The sequence below is a fragment of the Macaca thibetana genome, chromosome 3 (assembly GCF_024542745.1).
Source record: "Macaca thibetana thibetana isolate TM-01 chromosome 3, ASM2454274v1, whole genome shotgun sequence".
NCBI classification, from domain to species: domain Eukaryota; kingdom Metazoa; phylum Chordata; class Mammalia; order Primates; family Cercopithecidae; genus Macaca; species Macaca thibetana.
The window spans coordinates 182,887,071-182,902,613 of record NC_065580.1 but is presented as its reverse complement, the minus strand read 5'-3'; the positions used below and the strand labels follow the sequence as shown (position 1 = coordinate 182,902,613).

Sequence of the window (15,543 nt, the reverse complement as noted above, 5' to 3'; positions counted from 1 at the left end):
GAATGTAGAAATATGTAAAATCCAGGATGAGCCAGAATTTACCTTGTAACTAGAATTACTTCATTTATAATCTATAACTTTACAGATGTATTTTCTCAATAGTTTTAAATAGGTTTATTTTTTCCAACCCTTGGATTTCTTCTTGCATCTTCACCATCTCTAAGCAAAATGATTCCATAGCTAAAAGGCAGACATGTGAATTCTTCTTCAAACTTGTTAACATATGTTGAACAAGATGCTGATAAACCCAATCTCTAAAAGTATGAAATATCTGATATTTTGTAACTGTAAAAATCTTAAACAGGGAAACAAATCCAAACTAACAAGTATAGACTTAATATAGGCATTAAATGCTATTGCCATTTATAATGTCTTATTTTTATGATTAAATTTATCCCAATCTGCATTTGAACTTTACACATGCAACTGAATATTTCAAAAGGAAATCTGTTTATAGGTGCTTAAGAGACAATAAAGACAATGACTGTAGACTTTTCGCCTACTTGTATTCATCTTTTCTTTTGGCATTCTTCATTTGACCACATTTATTAATTTTTATATGCCCTTATTCTGCTATGGGGTACACAGTGGTGAGTGAGAGATCTACCACTCTGCCTTCAGGGATTTGCAGTCTGGTGCACCTCTGCCAATAACATTCATCAATTGTCTTTATCAATATTTATTAATCACCTAGTGTTAGACACCGGGTGTCGAGAACACAAGGATTAACTAGGTAGGGGCTCATAGGCTAGTGAGAGAGACTGAGATAAATATTGCCAATTCTAGCAATGGGATGCATACACAAAGTGCAGCAAGACAGGAAGGGAGGGAATGAATCTCTGCACTTGGGACACCTAATGGAAGTTGCCTTCAGAGGACATTTCAGTGTGAGTAGCCCTTAAGTTAAAACAGAAGGATGTGGTCTCCCAAGCAGAGTGAATAGCCTCTTCCCGGTAGGAAAGACCAGGTTAGTCTGCTTGGCAAACCACAGTCACTTGAAGGCCAGAATACAAGCATCTTAGATCTATACGAAAGAATTTGTTGTTTTTGCTGTTGCTCATGAGTGATGAAAAGAGGGAGCTGTGGATATCCAAGGTTTTTGTGCAAGATGATGACATAATTACAGAAAAAGTGATGACAAGGTAGAGGGGTGAATTGGAAAGAAGAGTAACTGCGTGATAATAGCTAATGTTGATTGTATCCATACTCAGTGTTGAATTTTTCCTAAAATTTTTACTCTAATCTTATTGAATGCTCCCAACAAACATACAACTTAGGTGCTATTATAAGCATAGGAACACACACATATTACATTCCTTTATGTGCGTGTATATGAGTGTGTGGGAGGAGGGTGTATAATGCCTATCCCCCTTGCTAAAATGTGACCTCCTCGTGAGACTCTGTTTCACTCATCTTTGAATCCCAAGCACTAGCGTAGTACTCAAAATATAGTCATACCCAGAAGATGTTTGCTGAGTAGGAGAAGGATGAAAAATGCAAAGAGGCAATGGCATTTTATAATTACAGGTCATTGGCTAAGTTATGTGCTGCACTGAGAGCTTTTAAACCAGATCTGTAAACCCTAAATATAAAATAAATAAAGTAAATTGGGCCTGGTTCCATAATTCTTCATACATGGTTGTACATGTCAACTTTAATTCTCACATGGACATGATGAACATTCCCTATTCTTGCTTCTTGGAGTTGTACTTTTGCCAACAAGACTTGTGCTAATCTTTCTACAGGAGAAAATAGGACATGTTGATTACTTCTTTGCTAATTTAGTTATTATTTTCAATTTCCTATGTGTCATTTTAAAAATAATCACTGATGTCAGTATATGGTTGGCAGCCAAAAGTCTTGTTTAATATCCCACAGGCACGACTTTTCAGAGTGAGAGATTCGGAAATTCTTTTCTCCTTAATTGTTAGCATCCTCTTTTGAGAGTTAGCAGTTAAGAGAAAGTAGATATATCTGCTAATGTGTGCAAGTTAGTAATGCTAGGAAATGGGATGGGGCTAGGCCTAGAAAGTCGTGGATAAAGAAAGGTTGGAGCGTTCATCTTGGGTTGCTATCTATCCATTCTATAAAAGAGCATTTGGATGTAACTACACATGCTTTGAGATGTATACGCATTTCCTCTCGTCTTGTTTTTCTCCTGCTCCATTTTCAGGGTGTGAATATAAGTGGGGGCCAGCAACATCGAGTAAGCCTGGCTAGAGCTGTCTACAGTGGAGCCGACATCTACCTCCTGGATGACCCCTTGTCTGCTGTTGATGTTCACGTTGGAAAGCAGCTTTTTGAAAAAGTGATAGGGTCCTTGGGCCTTTTGAAAAACAAGGTAGACATAGTTTCATTTATGCTTTCTTGTGGGACAGGGGATCTGCCTAGCACTGTGCCTAAAATTCCATTTATTTTGTTTATTTGTTTCAGCAAAGTAGTCACATTTCACATGAAAAAATGGGATGCTTAGATTGCGATTTCACAGACAAATTTCAATGTGTAAATGTTAAAGTTTCACTTACAAGTTTACTCTGGTGACAATTTATGTGATTGTTATCTCTTTGTCTAATACCATATCCTAAGGGGATTTATGTGCCATAATGAATTGTTATTGACTCAAGTGATTTTTAAAATGGTATTTTGGTGCACTGCTGTTATTAAAAATAGAATTATTTGCCGGGCATGGTGGCTCATGCCTGTAATCCCAGCACTTTGGGAGGCTGAGGCGGGTGGATCACGAGGTCAGGAGTTCAAGACCAGCCTGGCTAAGATGGTGAAGCCCCGTCTCTACTAAAAATAGAAAAATTAGCTGGGCGTGATGGTGGGTGCCTGTAATGCCAGCTACTTGGGAGGCTGAGGCAGAGAATTGCTTGAACCTGGGAGACAGAGGTTGCAGTGAGCTGAGATCATGCCACTGCACTCCAGCCTGGGCGAGAGAGCGAGACTCCGTCTCAAAAAAAAAAAAAAAAATAGAATTATTTTATTGCTTATGTAAAGTGTAAAATTTGGTATTATGAACATAGCAATCATAGCGATTCAATTGTTTTTTAAAGGGCCAAGAAGATGAAAATTAGTATTTACCAGTACATGCCATATTTTGCAGTGTAAATTAGTTCATTTATCCCTATTTCACATATAAAGGAACTTCAGGGCTCACAATGACTTGATATAGGTTGCTCAACTTAAGAACAATAGAGATTTTTTAAAGTATGTTTGACTCCAAAATCGCATTCATTTCTTTATAATACGTGTTTATGAAATTATTAATATAGAGAACTCTGAAAAATATATGTATAAAATTATAAAATATATGTCTCAGTAAAAATAAACATCTTTATATATTGACATAAACCCAAGATTAAAAATGTCACACTTAATTGTACGTATATGTATAAAATAATATGAATGACTTAAAAATAAAGACTATGAATTACGACTTGGATTAAACACTTTTTTGTAATGGTACTGTATATTTAAAAATAAGCAAGAATGACATATATGAAATTGTTTTGAATTTGCAATTAAATTGATTCATTTCTAATGAATGAAAAAATACCTGAACAAAAGTGTTAAAAATCACATTTACAAACTATTTTCTCACCTAGCAGCATGTCATTATTCCTTGTAAGATATATGGATGCTGCCTTAAACTGGCACCTACCAAAAATCATACTCTAAAATAGTAAAGGAAAAAAAGTTACTGCAGCTTTTTTTGAAAATGCTATTTTTTGTAACCTCTGAGATAAAACACTTTGTTTTTCAGACTCGTATTTTAGTGACACACAATCTCACACTTCTGCCACAAATGGATCTTATTGTTGTAATGGAAAGTGGCAGAATAGCTCAAATGGGGACATACCAGGAGCTGCTGTCTAAAACTAGAAACCTCACTAATTTGCACCAAGTCATCAGTGAAGAAGAAAAAGGTAAGGACACAATGAAAAATAAACTTAAGATACAATATACCTACTCATTTTGAAAGTTCATTAATTGAGTAATTTCATGCTATAAATTTTCATTCATCCTGCTTAAGTCAGGGGCAGGACACCTTCCTTTCCGTAGGAAAGAAGCAAATACAATGAGACACATCAGTTAAAAATCAAACTCATTGATGATTTTTAAGAAAAGTTTTAAGTTCTCTGGGGTCTATTTATTCATTTATGAAATAAGAAATTAGATTACTTATAAACTGTAGTTCAAGTCTAGAATATAATAACTCTAAACATTGTATCTCCTTTTCAATTAAGAACAGGGAACATACTTGTGAAATCAATAATAAATATTTTAAACATCTAGGTATAATATAGCACATTGAGGAAGAGAAACAAAAGAAAGAAATTGGGAAAGGCAAAAGGGATCAATGTTTGTTCAAGTTTTAAGAGTTAACTATTTATTTAGGTTTATTTATCAATTTTTGTTACTCTAGCCCTAGAATATTAAATTAAGATGTACGGACATTTAAAAAAAAAAAGAAGTGGTTTGATCTTTATCCAATGTGTAAGATGCAAGAATGTTTGCTATCCAGCATTTTCCTAAAGTTGGGTAATGTACCATCATCTCCTTTTACAGCTGTAGGTAGTTTGTCATGTAGAGACCATCATTTTTTTCCTGTACTTTTCTGGATCCTTTTCCTATACCTTTCCAGAGCAGCACAGCGGACTAACTGTAAAACCAGCTAACTCATAATTTCAAGATAAAAGAAGAAATATAGAGCTATGTTTCATTATTTTCTACATGAACTAGTAGTATCCATTAGCTTACCTGACACTTGTCCTGGATATAAAGTCCTAAAAATGTGAAATTGCTTTATAACAAGATCAGTACAATTTATTATTTTAATGCCGTGAAATCCAAAAACAAAGTCCATTTTGCTGATGTTTCTCTTTGGGACCTACGCTAACACACATTAGTTTTGTAGTACTGTTTTTTAAATTCCTTGTTTTTCCACCTTTCTCATATTACAAATAGTCTATTTGCAAAATTATTTGGTGGATTGTCAGATGTGGCTGGCATCCTTAACAGAAGAGGAACTTCCTCTTTTCTTAATGTCTGGCAACTGTGGAAATGATTCCTTGCCTTCTCAGAAAGGTTAAGTAATAATTTATGCTTCTTGTGTAGAAAACAAATGTCTAGGACTGCCTCCTAGACTAGAAGCAGCATGGAGTCTGTCATTTCTCTATCTCTGTCACTTAGGTAGCCTCATGCTAGGCAAATTACAGGCACTCGGTAGCTGTTTGTTAAAAAGATGAATCTGAAAGTGTATCCCCTCAGGAGTTAACAAGGTGCTATGGAATGCTTTGAGCCAGTATCTTTCTTGTGTGTGTGGCCATTTATTTTAAAGGTCACATGAAATACAGATTGTATGCCTTTAGAAAATATAGTTCCAAAAGTAAGCAGTGTGTAAGCTTTAAGCTAAATATTTAATTTGCCACGAAATATAAATTGTGTGTCTTTTGAAACCTGCGGAATTTGTTGTTGTTTAAATACCCAATTTTGGAAATAAAATCCTACCTTTTCTGTATTTGTATAACTTTTTTATGTACAAGTGCCCTCTACTGTAACAGAATAAAAGCAGTAATATTCTTGAGGTTGGGCTGATAGATGTTAATAGATCTATTAATAGATGTTACCAACTCACAATCAGAAATTTGCCAGAGTTAGAAAAATGTAACTTTAACTTCTTTCTAATTACCTCAATATTTCTGTCTTTTCTATGACAATCAAAAAGGTGGAAAGTAGAGAAAATTTTTATGCCAGAAATAGAATGTGTTATTAAAAATGAATATTCTGGAATTGTGATTTTTTGAATGCTGGATAAAAAATACAGAAAGACTTATACTCACAATAAAAGCTAGATAGCTAGATCAAAAGAGAATCTGTAAAAGGTTAGCTCTGTAGAGGATGATTTCCTTAGCCACTGCAGGGAGCAAGACAAAAACGGATCTTGATATCAAACACTACATTAAATAATAGCTTGCATCCAGCGTGATGTCCCTGCAATGCTGCCTCCTAAACCTGGGCCAACTGAACCTCGCCCTGTACTTCATTCTTTAGTCAGTTCCCACTCTAGCCTTCCCTGCATGGCTCTCTGGCTAGGAGTGTCTTCCCCACTTCCCACTTCTTGACCATTCTAGGAACTCAGGTCCCAGAATTCTCTGCTCAAATAATGGAAGCTTGCTCCTGGGACCCGGGCTATCATTCCTCAGGTTTGTTCTTTCACGGACAGACTGCCCTGCTGGCTTGTATCATTCTTTGGCCTGAGGATGTTTGCTCTTGCGGGTGGGAGAGTGGGCAGAGTCTGGACATGTCAGCTGAGGTATCTGCAGATGTACAGAACTTCTGAGAGTGCAAAGTGGAGCTTGGGAGGGGGAGAAGAGGAGCAAAGGCCTTGGCTGAGACCGACTCATCAAGGACTGCCATGTCCCCCAGAGGAAGTCTCAGGAATCCAGACATTCTCATCGGATCCTCGCCTTCTAGGTGGCTTGGAAGGTGTATTTGTCAGAGAAAGCGATAGAACTTGAGTCTTTTAGTTCCATCAGTGACTTTTAAATAATTGGAAATGCAACATGTGAGCCTTTATTTGCACTCTTGCTCTGGTTCCACAGATTTTAGGTACAGGTCTGTCCCTGTGGGGAATTTCTTTCTGTTATTTGCATAAATATCAAGAGAAATCAGATTCTGTTTGAGTACGCTTTTGCTGAGATTTAGGGGAAAGAAATTACCTGGCAGAGAGTAGGATGTAAGAGGTGTGATCACTCTGTGATCTTCCATTTATTTATTATAATTCACCCTTTTTGATCTTGAGTCTGTTCAAAAATTCCTTTAAAAGGTACACAATTCTTCAGTTTCAAAATTCTAGTTAATTTATGTGTCACTACAACGGGAGTGCAGTAGGCACACCTCATCCACAAAGGATGTTTCCAAGACCCCCAGTGGTTGAATGAAACTTTGGAGAGTACCTAACTCTGTATATACTATGCTTTTTAAAATTATGTATATACTTATGATAAAGCTCAAGTTATAAACTAGGCACAGTAAGAGATTAACAACAATAACTAATAATAAAATAGACCAAGATGCCAGCATTGCTACTCATGTACTTTGGGGTCATCATGAAGAAAAATAAGAGTTCCTTGAACACAAGCACTTTAATACCATGACAGTTGATCGGATAACCCAAGCTCTCAAGTGACCAATGCGTGGGGAGCATCCACACAGCATGTATGTACTAGACAAAGAGATGGTGTACTTCCCAGACAGGACAGAGCAGAACGGTGAAATATTTCATCAGGCCACTCAGAATAGTAAGTAATTTAAAACTTATGAATGTTTATTTCTGGAGTTTTTCGTTTAATATTTTTGGACCACGGTTGACCGTGGGTAGCTGAAACCGCAGGAAGCAAAATTGCAGGTAAGGGGGAACTAGTGTATAAGCCAGCACAACATTGTGGAATAAACAGTGGACCTATTGTTAGAAATCCCGGAATCTAGTTCTCTCACTGAATAACCACATCAGTCTTCATCAAACGACTTAATTCTTGTGGTTCTTCCCGTTTGGGAAATACAGTGCTTCAGCTCACTCTGCTTTTCCTAGTGGCAGACATGGAACTGAACAATGTACGTTATTGTCTCTCCCCTGCCCCTCCAGCTGCTTATTACTCATTTCTTTTTCTTTCCTATCATTCTTACTCTCACTGCTGAAGTCAATAACAGGTAGCTTAGAAAGTCAATGGTAAAAAGTACTCTTTGCAGTGTAATTTGAGTTTGGATATATCACATCTCTAAGATTCCATCTAGCTCTAAAAAATCTAAGAATCTTGCCTTATGGAAATGTTATATAAGATAATCAAATCAGAGGTGAGAACTGGGTTTATGAAGAAAAGTATAACAAAGCTAAAGATAAATTTTACATATTTACAGATTTAGGTTAGGCTAATTCTTACACAAACTAATTATACTGATGATAGCTTGTACATCGTGGATCGTAACGATGTCAATATATTCATAAGCTTTACATTTACTTAATCCTCCTCCAAAACTCCAGAGGCTGCCATGGTCCTCATTTTGGAGATTTCTAAGGTCTCTTCTACAAAGTCTCTGCTTTTTCTGTGTCGTTTGATGAAGACTGATATGGTTATTCAGTGAGAGAACTAGATTCCGGGATTCCTAACAATAGGTCCACTGTTTATTCCACAATGTTGTGCTGACTTATACACTAGTTCCCCCTTACCTGCAATTTTGCTTCCTGCGGTTTCAGCTACCCGCGGTCGACCGTGGTCCAAAAATATTAAATGAAAAACTCCAGAAATAAACAATTCATAAGCAAGACACAGAGATTAGGTGTCTTGCTCAAATTAAGACAGAAGGTAAGTGACAGAATTTGAATCCCATGCTACCGCTGTTTCATGTCAGAGAACAACTAAGCTCTTAAACATTGTATCAAGTGTGTAGGAACAAGTACATTGACTTAGTACTGACTTACTGGAAAGAGGAAAGTGGAAAGAGGGAGTGGCTCACTCTCATTTATTGATGCTCGCTTCTTCCCCAATACTTGCTCTCCTCCCTTGCCCTGTCTTAAACAATTCTGGGTTTCAGGCAAGCCACTTACCCTTTCTGAGTTTTATGTTTTTCTCCTGCAAAATATAGTTAAATTTACCTATTCTCTTATCTTATCAGGTCATTTGTGAGCTCAATTTATATAATGCATGTAAAAGTAGTTTATAAATTGAAAATAAATAAATTTAAATATTATTATTAAAGGCTATAAAGATGAGACTGTGCCTTAGAGGGACAGGCTGAAACATCTTCAAACTGAATTTGCATCCTTTAAGCCGTGGAATCCCCATGTTTCATAGAGATGTTTGAGGTCAATCAGTTTCTTCCATTATGGGCTAGATGATTCCTTCTAGAAAAAAGAAAGCATAGAATTCGTAGAAGAGACCTTAGAAATCTCCAAATTCAATTCTTTCTGTTTAGAGATGAGAAATCTAAAATTCAAAGAGTTCAAGTATCAGACTGTGAATAAAGACAAAAATCTGTCTAGCACTGAGGTATTTATCATCAAATTCACTAGCCCATTTACCATCAAATTCACTAGCCCATTTACCATCAAATTCACTAGCCCATTTACCATCAAATTCACTAAGGTTATTTGAACCTCAGTAGCTGATAGGTCTTGGTGTATGACCTTGGTTTGTGTTTCCTGCGTAAGAGCTCAGTGCCTCAGTCTTTTTATCCCTAAAATAAGGATAATAACTATAGTACCTTTCTCATAGGGGTAGTTTTGAAAATTAAAAGAGATACAAAGCCCTTAGGGCAATGCCTGTCACATAGGATGCTATTATCACTGTTAGTGACACTTGCAAGGCAATGACAGCTTTGGGGAATCTGCCATTGTGTTTTCTTACTAATCTTCACGAGAATCACATTTGTATAAAGGCTGCATGAAATTATGTTTCTTTTAAAGGCTAGAGTGGTTTTCCTCTTGGGAAATATTTAGCCCTTCTGTGGAAGATCTGAAATAAGTTAGCAGCCCTCTCAGAGGGACACTGAGAGAGTTAGCATTCCTTTCTCTGAGAAAAAAAATAATTTCTCTGTAGGTTTTCTCAATAAGAAATCTCAGTTTTACTACGATATTACAGAACATTTTAGGACAAGCTGAAATAATGGAGAAAATACTAGGGCTCCCAGTAAACCTATGGATCTAGAACTTAAAAACCTCTCCAATTTGTGTAATCCTCCATTATACTTCTCTCTATTTTGTTTATTGTTGGCTTATAATTGTGGATATAAAAACACTGACTGTCTTTCTCTCCAGCTCATGCTCTAAAGCGAGCCAGTGCAGTCAACTCCAGAACTAGACCAAAAGACAAAATCCTGGAACAAAAACCTAGGTGAGTATCAGGAAATGCCAGGCTCACTGGGATTATGGACTGATTAATTACTTTTTTATAGCATTTGAACACATCCTATAAGAAAGATCCATACATTATGATGGATATAAAATGTACTTAGTGGTTTCCAATTCTAAACTACAAGTTAGATGGATGTGTCTAAATTTTTAAGTGAGATGGATGAGACTTAGTTTTGGAAACATATGTTCATTAGATTTCTTGCTATTTCTAGCCAAATTCTAGTGGTAGAAATTTAATCTGATTGCCAAAAACATCCCCATCCCATAGCATTCATAGACTCTACAGATGAGAATGTGAAAAATAGGCTTTGGACGTAAACATTTCATGATGGATTGGGATGATTATCAAGACAGGATATGTGACCTAGACATACAGACTCGGTATAGGACCTGAATAACCTGCCTAGAAAAATAAGAGAAAGAAAGACAGAGGAAAGAGAGGAAAGAGAGAAAGAAGAGAGAGAAGAGAGAGAAGAGAGAGAAAGAAAGAAAGAAAGAAAGAAAGAGAAAGAGAAAGAAAGAAAAAGAAAGAAAGAAAGAAGAAAGAAAGAAAGAAAGAAAGAAGAAAGAAAGGAAAGAAAGAAAGAAAGAAAGAAAGAAAGAAGAAGAAAGAAAGAAAGAAAGAAAGAAAGAAAGAAGAAGAAAAAAGAAAGAAAGAAGAAGAAGAAGAAGAAGAAGAAGAAGAAGAAGAAGAAGAAGAGAAGAGAAGAAGAAGAGAAGGAGGAAGGAAGGAGGGGAGGGGAGGGAGACAGAATAAAAAGGGTAAAACTTTCGTCCTGATTGGATTTTGTTATATTATGCTTTATTTTTTTTGTAAGTGACTAAAATGAATAATGATTGAAGCAAATTAATCTAATCAGTTATTTCCCCAATGTTTCTTCCCTCAGTTGCCTAAACAGAAAACCAAAAGATAATAGGAAATAATAGGAATACACAGCTTATAGGTTGGTCGTGGTGGCTCACGCCTGTAATCCCAGCACTTTGGGAGGCTGAGGCAGGTGGATTACCTGAGGTCAGGGATTCAAGACCAGCCTGACCAACATGGTGAAATCCCGTCTCTACTAAAATACAAAAATTAGCCAGGCATGGTGGCATGTGCCTGTAATCCAAGCTATTTGGGAGGCTGAGGTAGGAGAATCGCTTGAACCTGGGAGACAGTGAGCCGAGATCGTGCCACTGCACTCCAGCCTGGGTGACAGAGTAAGATTCTGTCTCAAAAAAAAAAAAAAAAAAAAAAAAAAAAAAAAAAAAGAGAGAGAGATTATAAAATAAGTGCCTAGATCTTGTAATTGCTAAAATTGAGCGTTGTGACAGATTAAAGGGAATCAAGCACTTTAGGATCCAAGAGCTCAGATACTGGCAGTTTTGACCTTGAATGAAAGAATGAGTCTTGAAATAATAATTTTTTTAAGAATTGGATATACCTAAGGATGTGTGGATGATGTAGATGTTACAGGTTGGAGATTTGTGTGCATACCAAATTTAGCTGACTCAGTAGGTAAACTAATAATAAATCATTCCTCCTTGATCATAAAGACCTTGGACTGCTTCTCTTTGTCTGTTATCTTAGTGTTTTTATACTGTCTCATGGCTTTAAATGCTTTCCATACACTAATTTCTCCAAGTTAATCTCTCTAGTCTGGATCTCTTCTTGAACTCCAGGGTTGAACTGGCAACTGACTCTCTCAGCATCTCCCCTTTAATGTCTAAATGACATCTCCAATTTATGTGTCCCACAAACGATTCTAGATTGTCCTTCACCACACACAAACCTGTCCCACATACGATTTTTTTCCACCTTAGCTAACGGCAATGCTATTCTTCCAGTTGCTCAGTTAAAAAATATCTTGCAGTCATCTTGACCTTTCTTACTCTACATCCAATCTATAATCAAATCCCATTGGCTCGATCTTCAAAATATATCCAATAATCCAGAATTCACCCACCACTCATTACCTTCATAGCTGTCCCCTTTGTCCGATCACGATTATTTTTCACTTGCCATTATTGTAACTGCCTGCTTACAGGCCTTCCTGCTGCCATCTTACCCCATACAGGCTATTTGCAACATAGTATACAGAGACTCTCTTTTATAAATGCAAGTCAGAGAATATTGGTTTTCTGCCCAAAACTTTCAAAACATTCACCTCTCAGAGAAAAATCTGAGGTCCTTACACTGACTTGTAAAGCCCTATAGGACCTGGACCTGTTTACCATTCTGATCTCAGAACCCTAGGAAGTTCACCCTTCATTACTCTGTCCAGCAACGCTGACCGTTTTCTGTTCCTGGGATAGCCAGGCATGCCCCTACTTCAAGGTCTTGCGTTTCTGATTCACTGCATGAAGTATACTTTGTTCAGATAACCATATGGCTTGCACATCCACCTTCTGTTGGTGTTTGCTTAAATGTTGGCTCATCAATGAAGACTTGCTTATCCACCCTATTTCATATCTCAACACTTCCTACTCCTTTCCCAGCTTTACTTTGTCATACGTCTTATTAATTTCCATAAAATTGGGAAATTTACTTGTTTATTTTTTATTTTGTCTTCCTCCTAACTCTATATTATAAGGTTTTATAAGGCCAGGATTTTTTGTTATTTGTTCCATTGCCATCAGCTAGAACACTGAATGGCACATATATAAGTATTTGTTGAATGGGTGGATAAATAACTAGAGACTGAAAGAACACTGAAAAGTTTTCTGATCCATCATTTCTTTTATTTTTTGGCCACTGAGACTTAATATATTTCATTTAAATGAGTATAATCTTTTAAGAGTCTCTAAGAAAAGATAATCCAGAAGCAATGAAACATACTTTGAAATCCATTTGCTTTGGGGTATACATATCTCTGAATCCTAAGGAGCATATCTGCCCTTGTATAGTGTCACTGTGCACTCATTAAATAACTTAAGAAAAGCTTAACATGTAAAAATTAATCAATATTTTTGTAAACTTAATCATTTCCTTTCCCCTACAGTAAATCAATTTTCCTTATTTATATAATCACTGTTAATATAATATCTAAATTGAACCCTTGAAGTTTCTGTAAACCAATTTTGGGAAATCATTCCTTCTTTTTCTCCCTAAAAAAAGAATTCCAGTCCCTATAAATATTTGTTTACAAAATTGTTTTTAAAAAAAATCTAAGTTGCATCAGCTCAAATAAAGAATTCCGCAGAGCATGGTGCTGCACGCCTATAGTTCCAGCTACTCAGGGGCCAAACTGGGAGGATCCATTGAGCTCAGGAGTTTGAAACCAGCCTGGGCAACATAGCAAGACTCTTGTCTCAAAAAAAAAGGAAAAGGAGGAAGAGAAGAAAGGAAGAAGAAAGAAACAGAGAGAGAGAGGAAGGAAGGAAGGAAGGAAGGAAGGAAGGAAGGAAGGAAGGAAGGAAGGAAGGAAGGAAGGGAAGGGAGGAAGGAAGGAGAAAAAAGAAAAAAGAAGAAGAAAGAGCAGGAGGAGAAGGAGGAGGAGGAGGGAAGGAAGGAAGGAAGGAAAGAGAGAGAGAAAGAAAGAAAGAGAGAGAGGAAAGAAAGAAAGAAAGAAAGAAAGAAAGAAAGAAAGAAAGAAAGAAAGAAAGAAAGAAAGAAAGAAAGAGAGAGAGAGAAAGAAAGAAAGAAAGAAAGGAAGAAAGAAAGTTGGTCCAGGGCAAGATGACCAGATGACCGAACAGGAACAGCTCTGGTCTGCAGCTCCCAGTGAGACAAACGCAGAAGGCAGGTGATTTCTGCATTTCCAACTGAGGTACCTGGCTCATCTCACTGGGACTGGTTGGACAGTGGGTCCAGCCCACAGAGGGCACGCAGAAGCAGGGTAGGGCATTGCCTTACCTGGGAAGTGCAAGGGGTCTGGGAACTCCCTCCCCTAGCCAAGGGAAGCCATGAGGGACTGTGCCATGAGGAATAGTGCACTCCAGCCCAGATACTACGCTTTTCCCATGGTTTTCACAATCCACAGACGAGGAGATTCTCTCAGGTGCCTACACCATGAGGGCCCTGGGTTTTAAGCACAAACCTGAGCAGCCATTTGGGCAGACATCCAGTTAGCTGCAGGAGGTTTATTTTATGTATGTATGTATGTATGTATGTATGTATGTATGTATGTATGTATTTTGTACACCAGTGGTGCCTGGAACACCATCAAGACAGAACTGTTCCCTTCCCTGGAAAGGGGGCTGAAGCCAGGAAGCTGAGCGGTCTTGCTCAGCAGATCCCACTTCCATGGAGCCCAGCAAGCTAAGATCCACTGGCTTGAAACTCTCAACTGCCAGCACAGCAGTCTGAAGTTGACCTGGGATACTTGAGCTTGGTAGGAGGAAGAGCTTCTGCCATTACTGAGGCTTGAGTAGGCAGTGTCCCCTCATAGTGTAAACAAAGCTGTGGGGAAGTTCAACTGGGAGGAACCCACCTCAGGGCTACAAAGTCATTGTAGCCAGACTGCCTCTCTAGATTCCTCCTCTCTGAGCAGGGCATCTCTGAAAGAAAGGCAGCAGCCCCAGTCAGGGACTTACAAATAAAACTCCCATCTCCCCGGGACAGAGCACCTGGGGGAAGGGGCAGCTGTGGGTGCAGCTTCAGCAGACTTAAACGTTCCTGCCTGTCAGCTCTGAAGATCTCCCAGCACAGTGCTCAAGCTCTACTAAGGGACAGACTGCCTCCTCAAGTGGGTCCCTGACCCCCGTGCCTCCTGACTGGGAGACACCTTCCAGCAGGAGTCGACAGACACCTCATATAGGAGAGCTCTGGCTGGCATCTGGCAGGTCCCCCTCTGGGACAAAGCTTCCAGAGAAAGGAGCAGGCAGCAGTCTTTGCTGTTCTGCAGCCTCTGCTGGTGATACCCAGTCAAACAGGGTCTGGAGTGGACCGCCAGCAAACTCCAGTGGACCTGCGGAAGAGGGGCCCGGCTGTTAGAAGGAAAGCTAACAAACAGAAAGCAATAACATCAACATCAACCAAAAGGATGTCCACACAAAAACCCCATCCAAAGGTCATTAGCATCAAAGATCAAATGTAGATAAATCCACGAAGATGAGGATAAAACATCACAAAAAGGCTGAAAATTCCAAAAACCAGAATTCCTCTTCCCCTCCAAAGGATCACAACTCCTTGCCAGCAAGGGAACAAAACTGGATGGAAAATGAGTTTGAGGAATTGACAGAAGTAGGCTTCAGAAGGTGGGTAAAATAACAAACTCCTCCGAGCTAAAGGATCATGTTCTAACCCAGTGCAAGGAAGCTAAGAACCTTGATAAAAGGTTACAGGAACTGCTAACTAGAATAAACAGTTTAGAGAAAAACATAAATGACCTGATGGAGCTGAAAAACACTCCATGAAGCATACACAAGTATCAATAGCCAAATTCATCAAGCAGAAGAAAGGATATCAGAGGATGATCAACTTAATGAAGTAAAGCATGAAGACAAGATTAGAGAAAAAAGAATGAAAATGAATAAACAAAGCCTCCAAGAAATATGAGACTATGTGAAAAGACCAAACCTATTTTTGTTTGGTTTACCTAAAAGTGATGAGGAGAATGGAACCAAGTTGGAAAACACACTTCAGGATATTATCCAAGAGAACTTCCCCAACCTAGCAGGACAGGCCAACATGCAAATTCATGAAA

At 38.0% G+C, this 15,543-nt stretch overlaps 1 protein-coding gene across 1 annotated transcript in view; it reads left to right on the top strand.

Moving 5' to 3' along the window:
* Positions 1-15,543, top strand: part of LOC126949671 (multidrug resistance-associated protein 1-like) — a 92,785-nt gene that overhangs the window by 43,740 nt on the left and 33,502 nt on the right. Inside the window, exons 14-16 of the mRNA XM_050782366.1 lie at positions 2,174-2,341; positions 3,767-3,929; positions 9,821-9,896. Of these exons, the coding sequence (XP_050638323.1) occupies positions 2,174-2,341; positions 3,767-3,929; positions 9,821-9,896 (407 nt within the window). The remainder of the gene's footprint in view (positions 1-2,173; positions 2,342-3,766; positions 3,930-9,820; positions 9,897-15,543) is intronic.